General features: G+C 37.9%; 2 protein-coding genes across 7 annotated transcripts; one reads left to right on the forward strand and one right to left on the reverse strand.

The window, feature by feature from the left end:
- The first annotated feature begins 357 nt into the window (after positions 1-357).
- Positions 358-9,031, forward strand: LOC311292250 (uncharacterized protein). 2 transcript variants are annotated; one of them, XM_084411864.1, is made up of 13 exons: positions 358-444; positions 1,122-1,990; positions 2,072-2,315; positions 2,501-2,662; positions 2,748-2,818; positions 2,911-2,996; positions 3,074-3,134; positions 3,269-3,344; positions 3,899-3,949; positions 5,371-5,609; positions 5,709-5,924; positions 8,136-8,224; positions 8,301-9,031. In XM_084411864.1, the coding sequence occupies exons 2-13, from the start codon at positions 1,166-1,168 to the stop codon at positions 8,374-8,376; spliced, it is 2,196 nt and encodes a 731-aa protein (XP_084267990.1). In that variant the 5' UTR covers positions 358-444; positions 1,122-1,165; the 3' UTR covers positions 8,377-9,031. The 2 variants fall into 2 exon arrangements, with proteins under 2 accessions (XP_084267990.1, XP_084267991.1); XM_084411865.1 differs by having other exon boundaries at positions 2,504-2,662.
- On the reverse strand, positions 8,999-20,178 carry LOC311292249 (polyhomeotic homolog 3). 5 transcript variants are annotated; one of them, XM_084411861.1, is made up of 15 exons: positions 20,078-20,178; positions 16,721-16,914; positions 16,344-16,487; positions 16,177-16,266; positions 15,817-15,942; positions 15,612-15,701; positions 15,050-15,281; positions 13,734-14,338; positions 12,681-12,843; positions 12,351-12,595; positions 11,902-12,052; positions 11,710-11,824; positions 10,502-10,640; positions 10,145-10,397; positions 8,999-9,603 (listed from the first exon to the last, which is right to left on the reverse strand). In XM_084411861.1, the coding sequence occupies exons 2-15, from the start codon at positions 16,892-16,894 to the stop codon at positions 9,449-9,451; spliced, it is 2,682 nt and encodes an 893-aa protein (XP_084267987.1). In that variant the 5' UTR covers positions 16,895-16,914; positions 20,078-20,178; the 3' UTR covers positions 8,999-9,448. The 5 variants fall into 5 exon arrangements, with proteins under 5 accessions (XP_084267987.1, XP_084267988.1, XP_084267989.1 ...); XM_084411862.1 differs by having other exon boundaries at positions 15,110-15,281; positions 15,817-15,972; XM_084411863.1 differs by having other exon boundaries at positions 12,492-12,595; positions 15,817-15,972.
- Between the last annotated feature and the right edge of the window lie 748 nt (positions 20,179-20,926).

Consider the following 20,926-nt stretch of genomic DNA (forward strand, 5'->3'; position numbering starts at 1 on the left):
ATAACAGTAAAAATATATATATTTCTGTTTGAAGCTGAATGTATTTTTGTTAGTTGTTTTGTTTGTTTTTATTCATGTCTTCATATATTAATTTTATATACAATTAAATAATTATTAAATAATTTTAAATTAATTATTTAATTGAATATGTAATTCAAAATTCGATTAAATGCATTATTTATTAGAATTATTTTATTTTGATTATTTAATTTCATTAAAACGAGGTGAATTGAACAATGAATGCAATTGTTGCTATATTGTTTAAGAAATATTACTATATTTTCAGCTTGAAAACACTCAGAAACTCAGAAAAAATGAAAACACTCAGAAACACACTTTTGACTGTTCAAACCATCTATGGCTCAAACCAACTTCCTAATTCAAACGTAACCCTGATCACGTGATCACGACCAAGCGCTTCGTAAACAGCTGAAAATCTAACAAGTAAGTGCTTTGATACAAATCTCCCATATGAGCGCATACATTTATATTACAATTTCTTGATTTGACTATTTTGAAAGTAAATTTTATAGTAAATGAACCTGCGCCTGCAGATTTTTAGGATACTATGACATACGCTGGCTGATCGTGTTACATTGGTTTTCCATGGAGCTGCTAATGCTAACGTTAATACACAGCGCTCCTAGTCAACACGTCTGATGTGCTTTAGATAACTTTCTTTTACGTTGCATTTTATGCGTATATCGTCGTATCTGCCATATTACGGTTTTTATACGGTTGATTTAGCTTCTTTTTTTTAGCTAAAGTAACGTTACTTGGGTTATGTCAGTTCTAGTATTTCAAAAAACCCAGATGATTGCATGAACTAGCAGCGGTTATAAAGGCTTTATTTCTCAATAAGATCAGCGTTAAGTTTAGTATACTCTGTGATGCTATTTCTAGAAATGTCTTATCATTTATTTGGTAGTTATTATATAGCCTGCTTATAAAGTCATGCATATTATGTATTACAGTAAAAGGTCTTTGTGTACCATGTTTATCCGCAAACTCTCAGTTGCTATGTGTCTGCTGCTAAACTTATGGCAAGTTGGATATGTCCATGACACTTTTGACAGCTAACATGAGTAACAGACCTCACTTTGTGTTTCTTTGCATACCAGCATAATGAGACCAACCTTGGTGGTGCCAATGTGCTGAGACATCAATGGTTGCAGGAATGAGTTCGGCAGACAACGTGTCCTCACGCCACCGAAGAAATCCTCGCAGGACCTGTCGCACCATTTCTGAAGATTCTGCTAAACTTAGCAAACCTGTTTCAAGCGACAAAGCTTCCATCTTGCCAAGTAAAGAAACCACAGCATCTCAAGGTCTGAATACTGCAGAAACATGCGAACAAAGTACGACCAAGAAGGAAAAGGAGAAACCTAAAAAAGCAAACCAGAGTGCTCCTCCTGACTCATCAGCTTGTTTACAAAATTCAGCACATGAACTAATGGGTATAAATGGACTGGTGTCTTCGAACTCACTTAAACCTGAGCCAACGGTGCCTCAAAAAATTACTACCCCCAAATGCCCATCAGAGACTTCAAAAAGATCTCACAAGGGAAGGAAAAAGAAATGTGTTCAACCCAATGAGAAAGAAGTAGCTGCTAGCAAAGCTTGTGCAGATGGACTGAACAATTCTGTACACAATTCATGCCCAGAACAACACTTACGCTCTCCAAAAACAAAAGGGACACGTTATCGGCACTCTAAAAAAACTCAAAACCATCAAACCCCTTTTGATGTTTCTACAGGGCTTTACACATGTACTACATTATCTCCTCGTCGTCACAAGGAGTTCTCCTCCTGCCACACTAATGGTGATTGTACTTCGAGACCACGCACCCCAAACCGGAGCTGTGTCCAGTCCAGCCCTCTCTTAAGCTCCACACCGAACTCAGACCTCCACCCCCTGTCTCCAAAAAGAGCTGAGAATAGTTGCACACCACAAAGTCGTCAGAAAGTCAAAGTGTCCCGTCTAACAAAGGTTTTTATGAAAGCCATTATAGCATTATTGAACTGTTCTACGAAATTCCTGGCTTAACTGTTTTTCATGTATTCTTATTAGTCACCTCCTCCAGAGGCTACGCCATCAAGACGCGTCAGACCTCAGAGAATCGCGGCTGCAGGAAGGCCAAGAGGTCGCAAGAAAAAGAATGTGCAGGAACAGCCAAGTGCCTCACCCCCAGTGAAACGCTGCAGGAAGAATGCAACGTCTCCTGTAAAATCTCCTGAGGGAGAGCCATCCTTTGAGGCGGAACCTCCAAGTAAACCTTGCATTGAAACCCAAGAGCCAGAGCCACTGAAATTGGGTATACATAATTTTTGGGTCCTCATACAAATCAATATAATGTAGTCTGTTTATGTATTTACATCTAGTACATTATATCATTTTTAATTTTAATAGGTGTAAACAGAACTTCAGATATATGATTGTGTTGTCATTTTCTTCTGAAATCAGTCATTATAATGAAATAATGTCGTGTCGTGTTCCTAGCAGATCAATCCATGTCCTCTGACCTCTCCATCGAGCTGAGCCTGCAGGAGGAGCCTCATCCTCTTAACCACTCTGTCTTCACGCAGGAGGAGGAGGAGGAGGAAGAGGACCAGGATGATGATGAAGAGGAGCTGCCCAGCTTTTTGCAGCAGGACAATAAAAGTGAGCGCAATCCCTTATGTATGTGTATATGTATTTTTTTGGCCAATGCTTTGATATATTTGGGCCGATGATATTTGATTTCCAGAGCCTTTGTCAATCTCAGAGGGACTTTGCGTGTGGTGCAAACTGAGAAAATATCCCTACTGGCCAGCAGTGGTAAGTACAGCATACAATTTTGTGCAGTTTTTTTTTTTAACTCTTGATTGTAGACTGTAGTTGATGACTAGTGTGCTGCTCTGTTGCCACAGGTTAAAAGTGTGAATCACAAGAGCAAAAAAGCCAGCATTATATTTATTGATTGTTACCTAATCGACCAAAAGAGAATTAGAAAAGGGTAAGAATTCATCAGTATCTCAAAATGCACCTATTCTTGGTATGTATAGTAAATTATTCCTTTTTGTTTATCTGTAGGTTTTCTGTACCCCTGCGAAATTTAAAACGTTTTGACTGTGAAGAGTATGAAAAATTGGTGGTAAAGTAACTTTTTAAGAGTGCATGCTAACTGTTTTAATATTTCTGCCATCAGAAGACATTGTTACACTTAGTATATACTACAAGACATTTTTATTGACATGGTTGGCATTTTCTTTTTAATATCTCTTTTAGGACCTAGCAAAAGAGAAGTACGGCAGTGCTATTACCTGGTCTCTGGAACTGATATCGGACTATATGATCCGCATTGGTATTTATGTTAAGAACTTAAGCACTCAAGTACATTTAAACATTTAACAAAAATAATATGTAGCAGAATCAAATGTGTGAATATATTAATATTTATCCACATGTGCAAACTTTCGGACTAAATGCCCTAATTGTGAAAAGTTTAAACCCAACACAAATAAACTGGAGCACGTATGTGCCTTATTATACATGAAATATCAATAATTGTTGATTGATTTTGCACTCCTGACAGAAATTAAGAAATTACTATCACTGTAACTTCATCAACAATCACATAGCGGTCAAATTATTGAAACTAGAGTCCTAAATCTTTCTAATCATACATAGTTTGTCAAGATTAAATAATTTCATGGTAATAGTATGCAGTGAATGTAATCAACTGATACATGCTTTTGTATATATCACTGTATGCACAGCAGGAATATGAAATTATATAATTTGAGCCACTTTTCACACAGTGCTCTATTTGTATGTACTGAGGTTTTGCTTGTGAAATAACACAAAAAGATTAAAAAAAAATATTCATCAAAGATATAAAAAAATATTTTCTGGCAGGGTGTGGATCCTTCTCTGGCTCCTTCATCGAATATTGTGCCGCTGACATCAGTAAGTTTCCTTTCATTATATATTTTCACGCTCATCTAAAATGTTATGTAATTTTATGTTAATTGTTGTTAATTTAAAGGGATAGTTCACTTTGAAATAAATTTTTGATATGTTTTAGCTTACCTCAAGGGGATCCAAGATGTAGGTGTCTTTGTTTCCGCAGTAGTTTCAATTTTGATATTTTTAGGTCAAACCGTTCTTGTCTGTCAGTCATGTAATGCAGGTCGATGGTCACTGGCTCAAAACACAAGCACAGAGTCCAAATTAAAACAATTCCCCATCGTCCAAATGAAGCAATTCCCCATCATAAGTACACATTGATGGCCTAAGACACGAAACGAGCGGTTTGTGTGAGAAAACGAACAGTATTTATATCGTTGTTATCTCTTGAAAACAGCACACGTCCAAATGATCTGACGGCGCGGGCGGGTATAGATATATACACTAGATGTCGCTTGGCTACGGTTTCGTTCCAATGAACTGCAGTAGCGAAGGCGACATCTAGTGTATACATCTATACCCGCCAGCGGGCGGGTATAGATATATACACTAGATGTCGCTTGGCTACGGTTTCGTTCCAATGAACTGCAGTAGCCAAGGCGACATCTATTTATATATCTATACCCGCCCGCGCCGTCAGATCATTTGGACGTGTGCTGTTTTCAAGAGATAACAACGATATAAATACTGTTCGTTTTCTCACACAAACCGCTCGTTTCGTGTCTTAGGCCATCAATGTGTACTTACGATGGGGAATTGTTTAATTTGGACGTGGGGAATTGTTTTAATTTGGACTCTGTGCTTGTGTTTTGAGCCAGTGACCATCGACCTGCATTATATGACTGACAGACAAGAACGGTTTGACCTAAAAATATCAAAATTAAAACTACTGCGGAAACAAAGACACCTACATCTTGGATGCCCTTGAGGTAAGCTAAAACATATCAAAAATTAATTTCAAAGTGAACTATCCCTTTAAGATTTAAGACACTTTGTCACTTTAGATTTGTCATTTAAATTTAGTTAAACAATATTTTATTAGCACAAATAAAAGAGATTACATGCATAATGCACAGTGAAGTAGATGCATATTTTAATAATGAAGAAAATAACATTTATCTGTATATTAATATTACATTATTTACATAAATCAATTATGTTCATATTAAATATAAATGTTGCAGTTTAAAACCAATACTTCAATATTTTAGATGAATTAACATGGTATTTGTAGTACTCCACATTTTGTTGTAATAACTTTTAACAATTAATCAGTTAATTGATTGATAATTTTAATGATAATTGACTAAAAATTTAAAATCAGTCAGTGTAAACCAGGTTAAACCCTCATTATGAATCAGGTCAGCCTCCTTCACCAGTGCTGGTTTAACAGAAATGTTCCTTTGATCTGATGATCCCAGGTTGCCCAGTGCGGAGGAAGTACTCTGAGAAGAAATCTGTGCTGACCTTCCCCAGTCAGGAGATTCTGGGCGAAGAGTGTGACAACTCCGATAATAATACAGAGGACATCATTGTGGAAGAGCAGGATGAGCTCCTCTCCAAGAAAGTGCTGCCCGACCGATCCAAGGCTGCACGGAACCGTGCCAATGAGTTGTTGATTGACTTTATTATCAGACAAAAAGTCGAAAACCGCTTACTGGTACGATTTCTGTTGATATATTCATAAATATATTTATATTGATGTATTGAGACAGGTTCATGTATGCACACAACTAACGCCTCTGTCTGGTGCACACAGGCAATTATTAGCGGTCACGAGACATCTAAATGGATGCAGGCCCTCCAGAAGCCTTCTCGCCCAGTGGTTGATGTCTATCTGGAAGATGAGGAGCAGGTTGATAAGGTGTACCGCTACCTGAACAAAGTCTGCGATAGCGCCCCTCAAATAAACACCTGCCTAGAAAACATCCAGGTGGACCGGATCCGGCTTATTCTTGATGTGCTCCTGCCTGAGGTAATCGCCTTAAAGGGATAGTTCACCCAAAAATGAAAATTCTGTCAACTCAAAAGAAGATAATTTGAAGAATGTCGGACACCAAACAGTTGATGGACCCCACTGACCTCCATAGTATGAAAAAAAAAAAAGCTATGGAAGTCAATGGGGCCCATCAACTGTTTGGTTTCCGACATTCTTCAAAATATCTTCTTTTGTGTTCTGCAGAAGACAGAAATGCATTTAGGTTTGGAACAACTTAAAGGGATACTCCACTTTTTTCGGAAATATGCTCATTTTACATCTCCCCCAGAGTTAAACAGTTGAGTTTTACCGTTTTAGAATCCATTCAGCCGAACTCCGGGTCTGACGGTACCACTTTTAGCATAGCTTAGCACAGATCATTGATTCTGATGAGTCCAGTAGCATTTCTTTCAAAATGACCAAAGAGTTTCAATATTTTTCCTATTTAAAACTTGACTCTTCTGTAGTTAAACCGTGTACTAAGATCGACGGAAAATGAAAAGTTGCGATTTTCTAAGCCTATATGACTAGGAACTACTCTCATTCCGGCGTAATAATCAAGGAACTGTGCGGCCGTACCATGGGTGCAGCAGGCGTAGTGATATGACGCAGCGCCTGAAAATAGGTCTAATAGGTTAGACAAACTTAGTCCCGGTCACGTTGGAAGAAGTTACCGAGCTGGGGACTATTTTCAGGCGCTGCGTCATATCATTACGCCTGCTGCACTCATGGTACAGCCGCACAGTTCCTTGATTATTACGCCGGAATGAGAGTAGTTCCTAGCCATATAGGCTTAGAAAATCGCAACTTTTCATTTTCCGTCGATCTTAGTACACGGTTTAACTACAGAAGAGTCAAGTTTTAAATAGGAAAAATATTGAAACTCTTTGGTCATTTTGAAAGAAATGCTACTGGACTCATCAGAATCAATGATCTGTGCTAAGCTATGCTAAAAGTGGTACCGTCAGACCCGGAGTTCGGCTGAATGGATTCTAAAACGGTAAAACTCAACTGTTTAACTCTGGGGGAGATGTAAAATGAGCTTATTTCCGAAAAAAGTGGAGTATCCCTTTAAGGGTGAGTAAATGATGACAGAATTTTCATTTTTGGGTGAACTAACCCTTTCATTTATACGACCTTTTAAACCAGGGGTGCCCAATCCTGCTCCTGCCGATCGACTGTCCTGCACAGTTCGGCCACATTTACACATAGCCGGGTATTTAGAGAAACGAATATTTCTCCCCCCTCCGTTTTCAAAAATAACGTCGTGCACACAACATCGTTTTCAAAAAAGTTGTCGTTTACATCAACCCGCATAAATACGCCGTCGAGCAACATCATAATTATGCCAAACCTATGGGCGGCAGTGTAGGGAGAAGGGTAAAGCCATGCAAGCCAATCAGAATCCTCAAAATCGACAACAACGAATAGCACGAGCGACTTCCAGTTCCTTTCAAAACAACAGACATGGCGCGAGATTCGTTTGTTTGGACAGACAGCGAAGCAAATGCAAACAGGCCAAAAAACGTTTGTACAAAAGTAAAAATGAGTACCACCTTAACAGCATCCATGATCAAATAGTAGCCAAACAAACTCTAAACATAGGGCGCTCACATGACGTAAGCATTTTCTGGCGCATAATGTGACGTTTGAGAACCTAAAACCCCGTTTCTCCCAGTTGACACGGCAACACATTACCGGCGTTTTCAGAAATCTCCACTTTGACCAGAGTTTTTAGAAATAATCGTTTTCTTGGATAAAATCGGCGTTTTCGTGTAAATGACAGGCCAAAACGCAGGGAAATATATGCGTTTTCCCATTGTGTAAACGGGGCCTTCATCTCCAACCCTAATCAAACACACCTGTCTTTAATTTTCAAGTGAACCTGAAGACCTTAATTGATTGCTACAGGTGTGTTTGATTAGGGTTGGAGATGAATTGTGCAGGACAGTCGATCGGCAGGAGCAGGATTGGGCACCCCGTTTTAAACGTTTGGGGTTGGTTCGAATTTATTTATTTTTTTTGTCATGTTTTTACCTTCACTTTTGATCAATTGAATGCATCCTTGCTGAATAAATGTATTAATTACACTTTTTTTTTTTAAATCTCACTGCCCCCAAACTTTTGAATGGTAGTGTATAATATTTTCAGCTGACCATGTTCCGGCATCATTCATAGCCATGTTTCAGGGACCGATTTGCTTTCTAGGCCATTATCCATGCCATTGCTGGAGTCCACAAGCTTTCCCTGGAGAAGGCAGAGGAGAAGTATCGCAGAGGGCCGTGCTTTAGTAACAGGTAGAGTATTTTTGAACTGACTTGAAATACTGCATCTTGCATCCGCTTGAACTGTTTTTCTTTCACTGCGTTTTAGAGAAAGACAGGAGTTTGACATGATGATTGAACAGCAGATGAAGCTCAAGGAAATCACACAGCACCATAGACAGTGACATCCCCTCTGTTTCAAAGAAACAGTAACTTTTATGAGCTTAATTTATACCATTTATTCCCAGGAATATTTTCTATAATTTTTTTTTGACAGCATTAATAATTGATTTAAAGTATATAGGAAATGAATGATTTTCCTGGCAAACAATTATGGCTTTAACTAAAAGCTAAAAATGTTATTATTAATTTTTTTATCGTCAGATCTCTGAGACTTTGTGAACTGAATGGTGAGTCTCTGACATCTTGATGCTAAAATCAACAAAATACAGTGCTTTTAATGTGTGTAATAAATGAATACCCTGTACATAAATACAACATTTTAAAAACAATGTGGTTATTGTATTCCTCAGTTTAACTAAAACTGATGTTGTGCCTACTTGTTTAGAAAATGCTTAAGTGTGTGCAAGGGACATTTGTAACTTCAACTGAACAATATCAAGCTGCTTTTACAATCAACACAATTGATGTCTCTAAAATGTTGCCTTTTAGCCATCTGATTCACAATAACTTTGCCGTGCATAGAGGCTTTTTCTACAGCTTTGTGCGAAAATATGCCAAAGAAGTTGCATTTTACTGCAACTGAGTTCTGGTCTAATGTATATAAAGATTTTATACAGGACTTGATTGTTTATCAATAAATCTTTATTTTTCATCACACATTATATACTCTGTATTTTTGTAAACATTTATGTCATTTAAAGAGTTCCTTTATATTTAAACGGTGTTATGTTTTTTTTTTTAATACTTTGTACATTATGTGTCAACTTCCACAAATTGTGGCTGCACAGCAACATCATACCTCATTCTACCCTTTCAGTTGGTCTGTTTATTATAAATCCAATACACAAGATCAGAATTTAGTTATAGATGTTATACAAAACTTTACCTTACAATCGGATTGAATGGAATGAAATCAAAGTTAAGTCCACCATGAAACATTGAGGTATAAGAAGGAGGTCTCCATGAATGTCCGCAGTATTTGTAGAATGGCCACACACTGAAGTCATGGCACTTTGAAAGGAAGCTGACTCAGATATTGTGTGACAGAATATGACTGGTTGTGGAAAGACGAGCTTAAGGTTCTTTGAGAGCGTTGATCTGTGCACAGATTTTGAGCGCAGGGCCCAGTTTCATGTTCATAGCGCTCATGAGGTGGTCCTCTGTAAGCAACAACAGGGCCTGTCCGTCAATCTCCTGTGACCGGAACTCTGCTGCAATATCATGGCACCCTTAGAACAAGTGGAGGAGATGCAAAGATGAGCATATGATTCTAAAGATATTATAAAAATCTATTACATTAGATGCTCAATGTAGCAGAAACATACATTTTACAATGTAACATACATTTTATATGTATATATATATAAACAAGGAGGCCCTATTGTTTTTCTAAGGATTATTATTATTCTTTTTTCAATCGTTCAGGGCTTTTTGGGGCCCTTAAAACTCTTGAAACATTGCACACACGTAGGAATCGTCAGCCATCAGGACTGGGCCAAAGCTGGTACACGGGCGTGGCAGGAATGCGATCCAAAAACTTGGTCCATATATCATTCATTCTTGCATGTACATGTATGAAAGTCGGTACACGTGTATATATATATACGTCACATGATAATGACAACATGGCAAAGTAGTACATCCAGATTACATTCATTCTATATAGAAACTTCTTCACTTCACACTACATTCAAAATAAATGGTTTTATTCATTGAACACCACCTAGTGGAACACAAGGTGTACTGCGTTTCTGAAACCTGTGCAGCTACCTGGTAAAGAGCTGATGAAGGAGCACACTTGCTCCACACTCCACTGTGAGGGACTTGATTCAAGGACACAGTTAGAGCTGCTGCAGCTCTCCAGTCTCCTCTGTTCTCTTTCTCTGTCTTGCTCTTTCTCTCTTTCGGCCTGCAAACGCAGCCTCGTTGTCATCGGCCCTGGCGAATCCTCCTCCTCTCTCTCAATCCACATTGAATTGGACACCCTCTGGTTGTCGTTGGAGCGATGGGAATCTTGCAGCTGCTGAGGAAATAATTTGTTGTAATAGGTCAGTCCCAGTTATTAATTATGGTTTAACATTGGGTTGCATAGTTTGGTTAAAAGGTTATTTGTTCATTTTCACTGACCTGCTTGAGGTAGTGTTCCCTAGACCCAGCATGTACGCGACTAGGTGGTCTCCCCCGCCTGCCCATGGGTCTGTGGAGCCAGCGGACAACTTTTTCTGGCCTCAACAGGTTTAGACGTTTTTTACAGCTTACGTTGAATCTGTAAGATAAACAAGGCCGCTTGTACTGCAGTATAGTTCTATGAACACATTAACTTAATCCTAAATGTGTAAGCTTATAATCTTTATATGCATGCATTCTTACTAAAACATGCAACCATTTCAAGTGAGCATGTATACACTATTAAAATAAAAATCATGATTTCATTCAGCAAGGATGCATTAAATTGATCAAAAGTAACAGTAAAGACTTTACTTTTACAAAAAAAAAGAAAAGAAACTTTAAAATGAATGAACTTTCTATAAAGAAATGTATCACAGTTTTCACAAAAATATAAAGCAGCTATTTTCAACATTGATAATAATAGGAAATGTTTCTTGGGCAGAAAATCAGCATATTAAAATGTTTTATGAAGGATCATGTGACATTGAAGACTGGAGTAATGATGCTGAAAATTCAGCTTTGCCATCACAGGAATAAATTACATTTTAAAATATACTGAAATAATTGTAATAATAATATTTCATAATATTACGTTTTTTACAGTTTTTTTTGTTTTTGTTGATCAAATAAATGCAACCTCTGTGAGCATAAGCGACTTCTTTACATTAAAAAAACTTACATTTTTGGACGGTAGTGTATATTCTTTATACCGGTATGCATTTTGGAAATTTCATTCATGTCTTAATGTTTCGTTATCTCAAAACTCATATAAAAATATGAGAATGGAAACCCGGCTTCTGGTATTCTGGTCCCTCTTTCATTGTCTAAGCAATATTTTTGTCCATTTTATTATCCAGGAGGTAAAAATATCATATTCTTTCATTTAGCAATGTAATAGCACATCACTCCTCAACAATCATTCATACCCGTGGAACAAAATGGTTTTAGAGGTTTAGAACAGGAGTGCCCAATCCTGTTCCTGGAGGTCTACCTTTCTGCAAAGGTCAGCTCCAACCCTGATCAAACACAACTGAACCAGCTAATTAAGATCTTCAGGAGCACTGGATAAGTCCAGACAGGTGTGTTGGATCAGGGTTGGATCTGGATCTGATTTGAAAGAGAAGATGAAAGAGACACAAAAAGTGGCTATCCATATGGCTCTTTACCTTCTGACACATGTCATGGAGCAGAAGCGTTTGGATCTGAGGAAGGTACGAGCGAAGCCTCTCTTCCCACAAAACTCGCATTCGAGTACGTCAGGCAGGTTTTCAACTGTCTGTTCTGAAAGCAGAAGAGATCCTGCCAGAAACGCTCATATTGACTCAATGCATAAATAAGAAATGTGCTAATGAGCCCACCATCCTCAGCCGGTGTGTTATCAATGTCGGAATCAGTGGAGTTTTCCGGATTGTCCGCATCCATAAGGCAGTCATCCCGGGCTGATTGTTCATCCTCTCTATCTTCTGGCAGTGTGGCCTGCAGGTTCATCTCTAAGGAAGCACGTCTCACCTGATGAAAAAGACCAGCACATCAATACTGGACATACCAAACATTTTTTGAGATACCTTTTGTGGTTTCGACTTCTGAAAGTGTGGAGCACTTTGTGAAGGTTCCCAAAGGGGACTTTAATAACTGGTTGATCTGTACGTTTGGCCGCAGACCCTCACCAGCCGTCTTACTCTCTGCTCTCAGGGAACGAGAGATCTTTGAGCTTCAAGGCTCCATTAGAGAACCATAAGAGAACCATGGGCGTCATTAGGGCTTCATGGCAGCTGAGAATTGCTACGTCGTCAACCAGTGGACATACCGGGAACGGCTCCAGGCCCTCTCGGATGACGAAGCCCTCAATGAGGTGTGTGAGGATGTGAGGTCTAACGATGGCCTGTGAGGGCAGACCTTCAGGGTTCCCTGGAAGGCTGGCTGGGGGAAGCCTGCTGGTGCTTCTTACCGCAGAGGAGAGGAGGGGAGGGGGGGAACTGTTGGCATATGTGGGGTCCTCCGGTGACCGGATCACAGATCTGCTTGATGGAATGCACGGTTGGTCCGGATCGGCTATGGACGGAGCAGAGGTCAGGTTAGAGATCTGCAGAAGGGTGGGAGGACCACATTGCCAATTTTTGATATGGGTTCAAAGTACCTGTACAGTTTTCTGGTTGAGCTGTTACATCATCAGAGCTTCTCTGTGACTCGTCTGGTGGGGACAGTGGTGGCGGGGTGGACGCTCTGATATACTGAGGACACACGTGTTCTACATCCTTCAATAAATTCATGCTTCCACTCTCCTTCAACAATGGCATTGCCTGCCAAATTTCAGAATAAGCATAAGGTTTAAATTTTATTTATATATATATATATACACGTTATATATATATGTTACAGAGTAAAATGTACTAAAATGAATGGAAATGACGTGACAAAATATTGACTAAATTCATAGGATATTTTCCTCAAGTCAAAAACCTGTCTAATTTAAGTAGTATGATGAAATATGCAGTATATTTTTACATTTAAAGGACATTTCTATTGAAAGACAAAAACCATGACTACAACAAACTGTAAAAACTGGTTCTGAAGAATAAGAAGTTGCTCTTTTCCATTCAACAATACACAGCCGTTCACAAGTTTGGGGTTGGTAAGATGTTTTTATGTTTTCAAAAGAAGTCTCTTCTGCTCACCAAGTAAAAAAAAAAAAGCATTAATTTGACATAAAAATCTTTTGCAATATTATAAATATATTTACTGTCACTGCTTACTTTAGATCAATTTAATGCATCCTTGGTGAATAAAATAATTAATTTCTTTAAAAGCAAAATCTTACTGACCCCAAACTTTTGAACGGTAGTGTAGCCTCAAAGAAAACCCCTTAAAAGCCCCATAAATGTAGTCATATGGTAAATTCTCTGAGTCTACTGTAACCATACGATAGCTTTTTGTGAGGAACAGACTTGTCGTAAGTAATTTTCATTTCATTAATTCGTGCTTGCCCAAATTCAAGTCACTGGTCACCATACAATTTTTTTTATGGAAAAGGGCAGCCTGGGCAATCCTTAAATAAATAACTTATTTTCTGTTCCACAGTAAAAAGCAAATAAGATTTGAAGTAAATGATGACAGAAATTTCCTTTCTGGGTGAACTATTCCATATGCTGGTTTTCTAGTTTAGCCGCATTATAAATCAAACAAGACTAACCGAGGGAGCTTCTGTTTGTGTAGCAGGTTGCATCTTCAAGTCCACTGCCACTGTCTGCGGTGGAGGTAAATTCTGAAAAGGCAGCTGAACTACAGCTTCAGCGGCTGGGTGCTCCTCTTCAGACACCATGTGGTCAGACTGGACAGCTACGGTCTGAACTGAGCGAAGAGAGAGTCTCTGCGGCTGGACCAGCCTAGGCAGACCCATGGTGAGAGGAGGGGGGCAGGCCAGAGGTGAATGCTGGGAGACCGGCTCTAGCACCGGGCCCAGATGAAGGGGTGGAGGGTCAGGGAGCGCTGCAGGAGGAACTGTGGACATAGACACAACTGCCGACTGATTGGCTGGTTGATTCGCAGAGGAGGGCACTGAGAGGAACTCTGTGTGCTGTGATTGGACAGTGGCTGTAGTGGGAGTGGTACGGGTCTGCGGGGCAAGGGGTGGAGGAGAGCTGTCCTGCGGTGTGACACGCAGTGCAATGGGCTGGACCTGTCTGTGAGCGGAGGAGCTCTGCTGGATGATGAGCTGGTGTGGCGTCACCCTCTGGCTGGAAGGGCAGTGCAGCTGGTGTCTGACCAGCGTATGAGACTGGACTGGTGTGAACGTTGCTGCGTTCACAAACACAAACACAAAGCATTCAGAACAGTTCTAAGATGTTTGAAAAGAAAAATAGGTTATAGAAGTGGATCTCAACCTTTTTGACTTTTTGACCATTTTTATTTACAGAAACTAGAAGTGGCAATGTAAAACTAATAAAATATAATTAAATCCCATAACACAAAAAGTTTAATTAATTGAATGCTCTTTAGTGTTCACACCACAATTTGTATGATTTTCCAGCTGTCCATGGTTTTTAAATTATATTTTACTCACAAATTGCAATTTCTCATTGTTTCCAACCAATAAAATATCTTGGCATAACTAGAAAAAAATATTTGTTATAGAAATTTCCTTTACTTTTTAAGTTTTTATTTATTTTCCATCACTTTTCCAGGTCTAGAAATATCTAGCTTTTTCAAAACTTTGGGAATGCTGTTTCATAAATAATAATATTTTAAATATATTTTAAAGTGTGTTTCATCTTAATTTCAATCATTTTAAGCCATCTTGTGCGCCCCCTTGGAAGTTTGTTGAGGCCCCCTGTTGGTCCCAGCCCCCAGGTTGAGAACCATAAATCTTGAACAACATGAAATTATTTTAGATCTTTTGCAATTAAAATGATTCTGCTTTCTTCAGAAGCCAATATTTGCTACATTTACATTATTCTGCATTAAAAACAATGAAAATAATGGAGATGGAAATGTGATCTTGTAACTTACAAGGAGGAATGTGTGGTTGGGCTGATGGTGGCTGAGTGACATCGGTCAATATGGACTCACTTCTAGAAGCTTCTACCAGGTTCTGGGACAGCTGTGTGGACTTCAGTGGGAAAATGGACATCTTGGGTGGGGGACACACCAGCGTCTGACCTTGAAGAGAAGACTTGATCTGGAAGTTCTGGGGAGTAGCAAGAGCTCCAGGGAGATGCGTGCGGAGAGCCAAGCTTTGAACCTGGCCGAAGACAACACACTGAATGAATATAGAGCATCATTGATCATTTTATTGCAACACAGTGGGACATTCTTTGTGTCCATGACTTAGTACTGATAAAATAAACAGGATAACAAATTTATTTGATAGCTTTGACTTTGTTCAGTTAAATTATTCATTTTAAAAAATCCCATTCATCATCATGACATCACATTTACATTACATTTATTATATAGATATAAGTGAATTACATTGATTATTAATTAATTCAAACTGCAACAACAATAGATATGAAAGAATTCTGAAGTGTGTAAAATATAATTGAATCCTTTTCATTATACTCTGTCTCACCTGTGATGATGCTGAATGAGAGGACATTGAACTCACAACGGTCAGATCAGGTTGAACGGCAGCTACAGTGGCAGCAGGAGTAAGAATCAACTACAGATTTAGAAACAATGGCACAGCAATGGGAAGAAAGAAGAAGAAGTCAGTGGAAACTTGCAAACACCAATGACCTCGAAGAACACAATGCTTTTAGTGAATAGCTGCTTACCATCTGAGTGCGCAGATACATTTGGGCCTGGCTACCTGTGGGAGAGCTGTTTCCTAGAAGCATAGCCTGCTGGGAAATGGCCCCCCCTGTGCTATTGGAGCTAGTGACCTGGATGCGACCTATTGGCTGAGTTACAAGAGAGGTTGGCATGGTGATCTAGAGGGAGGGAAGTGTTTTCCTGTATGATTCATCTTCGATCAAAAGCTTTTCCAATGTTTGGATAAAAACAGTGTTTTCTGATCTTATTATCTTTTTAAAAAGATTTATTGAATATTTTCCCTAAATCAAATTACCAAAACAAAAGTGGCTCTGTGAAGAAGCCAAAATAAAGTTTCTATACTAAAGAACGAAAGCACTTACTGATGTTTGAGACACACTAGCAAGCTGAGTTACATTCCCATTGGATGATGTAGGGGAGGAGTTGGGCTGCCTGCCATTAGTCTGTGCAGCCTGATTAGAAGTAGCAGGAACAAATTCTTAATCTCCAATATATTAATTCTATTATATTATACTATATATTCTCCTACCTGCTCTGTAGAGGTCAGGATTTGTTGATGCTGCTGTTGTAGTGCAGCTGTCTGTAGTAGGATATGTTGTTGTTGGGCAGCATACATCTGTTGCAGGTACTGAGCAGTCATGCTCTGTGGTCTGTGTAACGTCTGCTGGATTACCTAGCAAAACACCACATCATAAGCTTCACACAGCACTGGAGGGAATCATCTATTACCAAAGTTTTTTACTCATAACCACAACAAAGAGTAAGCAGCTGAAGATTAGGTCAGCCTCAAAGCAATGTTCAGAATTTGACTACATTTAAAGGCTGTTGCTATTCTTTTAAGATACATTTGCATTGTGTGATATCATTTGTTCAATATGCTGCTGGTTGATACCAGTGGGGACTTACCTGGACCGCCTGCCTGTCTGAAGAGATGTTTCCCAGAGGAATGGAGTTGGGCTGGGTGCCCGTGGGAGTGTTGGATCTGGGTGTAGAGCTCACTGGTGCGGCACTGCTGGAGGCTACTGTTACACAGCCGTCCCCCTCCATCTCTTCCTGACTCTGTTTATCTGTGTCACCCATCAGAGTGATTTGTTAGCCAACTGAAAAATGACAAAAACATAAAATATAGAAAAAAATTAGAGAGTATCCTGTATTCTGTAATCCACTTATGGTTTTTTAACTGCATGGTTTGCTGGATTTAATTGATTGAGGGTGATTTAATTTAAAAACATGTAATTACAATATATTGCATTAGCAAATTTGAGAAAAATGTATTTTAAACAATTTATCCTGTCACGGTTTTCAGTATATAACTAAAGATAAATGTTTACAAACATTGCCGAAATTAAGTCTCTTTTAGCAAAGAGTTACTAAAAAGAAACCGACATTAGCATTTAAAAAAAATTCCCGAAATGCTCTAAAATGCTTTTTGTATATACTTGTAACGGTCACCAGCTGGAGTGCCCTTGAGAGCCACTACTATTACTATTGTAATTCCCTCACAAACTACATTTCCCATAACTCACTGCCCGGACTCTTCATCCATTATCACATTCACCTGTGTCTCATTATCTTGTTTAGCTCACCCCATATAAGCCTCGTTTTCTCATCATTATCTGTGAAGTCTTGTTTAGTGTTACACTGCAATTCCAAGCATTCGCCCTGGTTTCATGTCGCTTGGTTTTGGATTTCTTACCTGTTCTGTGGATTACTCTTTTGCTCGTGTTCCCTGCCTTGTTGTGTTTGTTTGTATGGACAGACGGATTGCCTGCCTGTGTTTGACCTTGCCTGTACTTTGGATTACGTCTTTGGATTACCCTGTTCAATAAATACTGCATTTGGATCCTCAACCTTCTTGTCTCGGAGCAGTTCGTGCTTTTTATTTACTTTGCATAGAAAGTGTAAAAAATAAAAAGTCTAAATCTTATTAAAAATTATAAAGAAAACTCAAATTAAAGAAAATAAACTTCATAGGGTAAAAAAGTCATTAGTATTTATTTATAATAAAGGCAGAATTCACATTAAAGCTCTTAAGGTTATATAGACTGTAGCTTTTCTGACATAAAGCCCAGTATAAAACATGACATAAATAAATATATTGTAAAATGTAGCCTATGCTGTATGTAATTGCTTCAAACAAATAACTCATAAGTAGGCAATGTTCTTTGGCTTCTAAAACCAGACAAAAATTACCAAAAGACCATAAAACACCAATGGTTACAGAGCCGAGAACACACTATAACGACAAAAGCTGTAACATTTTTTCCAAGATAATAATGTCATAGCTGATCAATGCTGATTGTATGACTCAAGTGAATTCTAGTGTTATGTTTTCTTTAATTTAGGGCAACATCTCATCATCAAATGTTAAAGCCAGATCATAATCATGGCCACTGATAACAAGCCATTCTTAAAAAACAAATGCATTCACCAACGTTACTTTATAGCTCAAAGAATTCCCAATCCAAACAATCATAAACCAATAAACCAATAAACATTCTGGAAATTACAGTGATGAGCACACTTTGATCAACAACAATATATCATGATGAGTACTTGCACAGACATGGCCTTTTAGAGTTATAGCACGCCTCACATTTATATCACATAAGACATTTGTAAATGTACAAGTTTAGCAAATTCTTAAAACGTCATTAATAAGTAGCTATAATTAAAATAAACAATTATTTAAATTAAAATAATTTAGCTGTATAGTAATTCATACAACTTCATAAATTCATTTTTATTTTATATTTTTTTTGAAAACGTTTTTCTTTTATTTATTATTTGATACATTTACATCTTATCAGTTTAATTTATCAAACTATAGGCTATTATGAAAATTTGCATAAATTATTTGAAGGTTTAAATCTGCATTTAACAAAATGGGAGTTTATATCAACAATACACTGAATAAAATACTATTTTAATTGAACAAAATAGGAATGTATATTTTGTTAAAAAATATGACGTTTGCAAATGCAACATGTTGATTGGTCGATTTCTACAAGCAAATGTCGCTTCTTTTCTGGACCTGCACTTTTAGTTTTTAAATTTTTAATTTGTTTAACTGTTTAATTTCTTTTCTCTGTCAGATTAGAGTAGGCTATCTGTACAGTACGGTCTCTGTCAGACTGTTACAATAGTTTTCTGGGAAATTATTATTAGGCTACATTAAGAAAACAATGAAAAGGTGAATTTGTGGTATATTGTGCACGCGCTCTCTCACTGTTTGCTGTAAACGTCTTTCGAGCCTTTTAAGTGAATTGTTGTCTATAGTGTTTAATATTAACAGTATATTCTACCCTGTATTTACAGAATATGTCATGACTCATGACGTAGACGATAAATAATTGCCTATTTCACAGACATTCTAAACCTTTTTAATCCCAAAAGATCAGCCAATAAATTGATCCAGTCTCCTTCTGTAGCCTTCTACCATAATCAGTAATAATAATAATAATAATAAAATTTTACAACGAGTTACGAGCATTTTACAATGCAGATTAACGAATTTTAAATAACTAAATTATAAATAGGCTATTAGCTTTACCAAACCATATAAAAGCCAAGAGTTGTCTCGGTGTCGTGAAATTCTTATTTCACTAGTTTTTCACTATTGAATATATGACATAATCCGTTTAAATACAAAGGTAGGTTATAAAGTTTTTGATAATATTTTGTTTAATGTTATGATAGTCTAACATTAAATATAAGACGCGCATAACAGAAGTAAAATAATTTAATAAGGAGAAGCGTCGGAATAATTGAACTGGGAGTTTTTGCAGTAAATCTATTTTTTGCTTGTTTTATTCGTCACTTCCATACGAGGACATGCAAAGAATTTGACTCAACTTAAACAACTCGCGTGTTATGCGTTATTAAATCTAGGCTAAACAATTTTACAGTAGCCTACACAGCATTTTAACTTCAGGGAATCACCTGTTTATCACACCCATCAGAAAAACAGACTGGTGTCGCAATTACGAAATGCGGTGTAGATTATTTCGACAGGCCGAATGTTTCAGGCTACCTATCGATCTGTCATAACTGCTTCTAACTGCTGCTTCCAGTGACACGGAGAAACGCCCACCTTACCAGCCCTGTGGGACACTGAGAATTGTTTTAACAAACGATTTGACGGGAATCTTTCAGGAAATGTTTTTATTATTAAGACACTACGTCTCCATTTTTGGGAATCATGCCGATCATGACGCGTTTCTCCCATGCAATGTTGAAGGCGCATGAGTTGATGAGTGTTACCTGCCAGAGATGGATATGAGACGTGAGCGCGCGCTGCTGTGCTCTGTCACGGCCCATGTTCTGATGCGACAGCGCGCTCTAAGATGGAGATAAAAACAAAACGCTACAGAGGCTGAGACATTTCTGAGCCAGCAGCACCACTTGCTGTGTAGGAGGACTTCGTGCAGCGCTGCTCTCACCATGACTTTCTCATCATTGGCCCTATGTGTTATCAGGGCCTATAAATATTGTAGCCTAATGATATTACATTTTTATTACCATTTTGGTAATAAGTTCTCAATTGTTGACATTATATACTGCATTAACTAACATGAACAAACAAAGAGCAATATATTTTTACAGCATTTATTAACAGTTGTTAATAAAAGAAAATAATAAACTGATGTTAACAGATACAACTTCTAATCTTAAAAATGTATTAATGTTGAACTTTCAAATGCAATGTCTAACTAATGTAGTTAACTAATGTTAACAAATGAAGTGTTTTAGTAAATATATTTTTTAATTCAATACATTTTTTTTTAAACTGCTAAAATAGGCTATAGGCTACTTTTGCATGTGGGCCTAGTGAAAATTGTTTGACTTCCCAATGCAGTGTTTTAACCTGTCTGGCCCATAATAGCCTAACTTTTATTTTGAGAGTCATGCACTGTCTGCAGATATTTTGGTTAATGAGTTAATTCTTAAAAAAGTCATTCATAATGGCTCTTTGTGTGAATTCTACCAGTTCTACAAGCATTTATAAATGTGTTTTACTTTCATTTAAATTACAGTAGCCTATTAAAAATGAGCCACTGGTGCTGTATAGCTTGTAAATACTTTTTTTTTCATAGCCTATGCTTCAACTTT

Source organism: Rutilus rutilus (assembly GCF_951802725.1).
Source record: "Rutilus rutilus genome assembly, chromosome: 6".
Lineage (NCBI taxonomy): Eukaryota > Metazoa > Chordata > Actinopteri > Cypriniformes > Leuciscidae > Rutilus > Rutilus rutilus.

Coding starts and splice junctions, on each gene's coding strand:
- LOC311292249 (XM_084411859.1), bottom strand. CDS start 16,894: ATGGGTGACACAGATAAACAGAGTCAGGAAGAGATGGAGGGGGACGGC. Junction 15,973..16,176: donor CTAGTGTGTCTCAAACATCA/GTAAGTGCTTTC, acceptor CCCTCCCTCTAG/ATCACCATGCCAACCTCTCT. Junction 11,825..11,901: donor TAACACACCGGCTGAGGATG/GTGGGCTCATTA, acceptor TTCTGCTTTCAG/AACAGACAGTTGAAAACCTG.
- LOC311292250 (XM_084411864.1), top strand. CDS start 1,166: ATGGTTGCAGGAATGAGTTCGGCAGACAACGTGTCCTCACGCCACCGA. Junction 3,345..3,898: donor GGACTATATGATCCGCATTG/GTATTTATGTTA, acceptor ATTTTCTGGCAG/GGTGTGGATCCTTCTCTGGC. Junction 5,610..5,708: donor AAGTCGAAAACCGCTTACTG/GTACGATTTCTG, acceptor TGGTGCACACAG/GCAATTATTAGCGGTCACGA.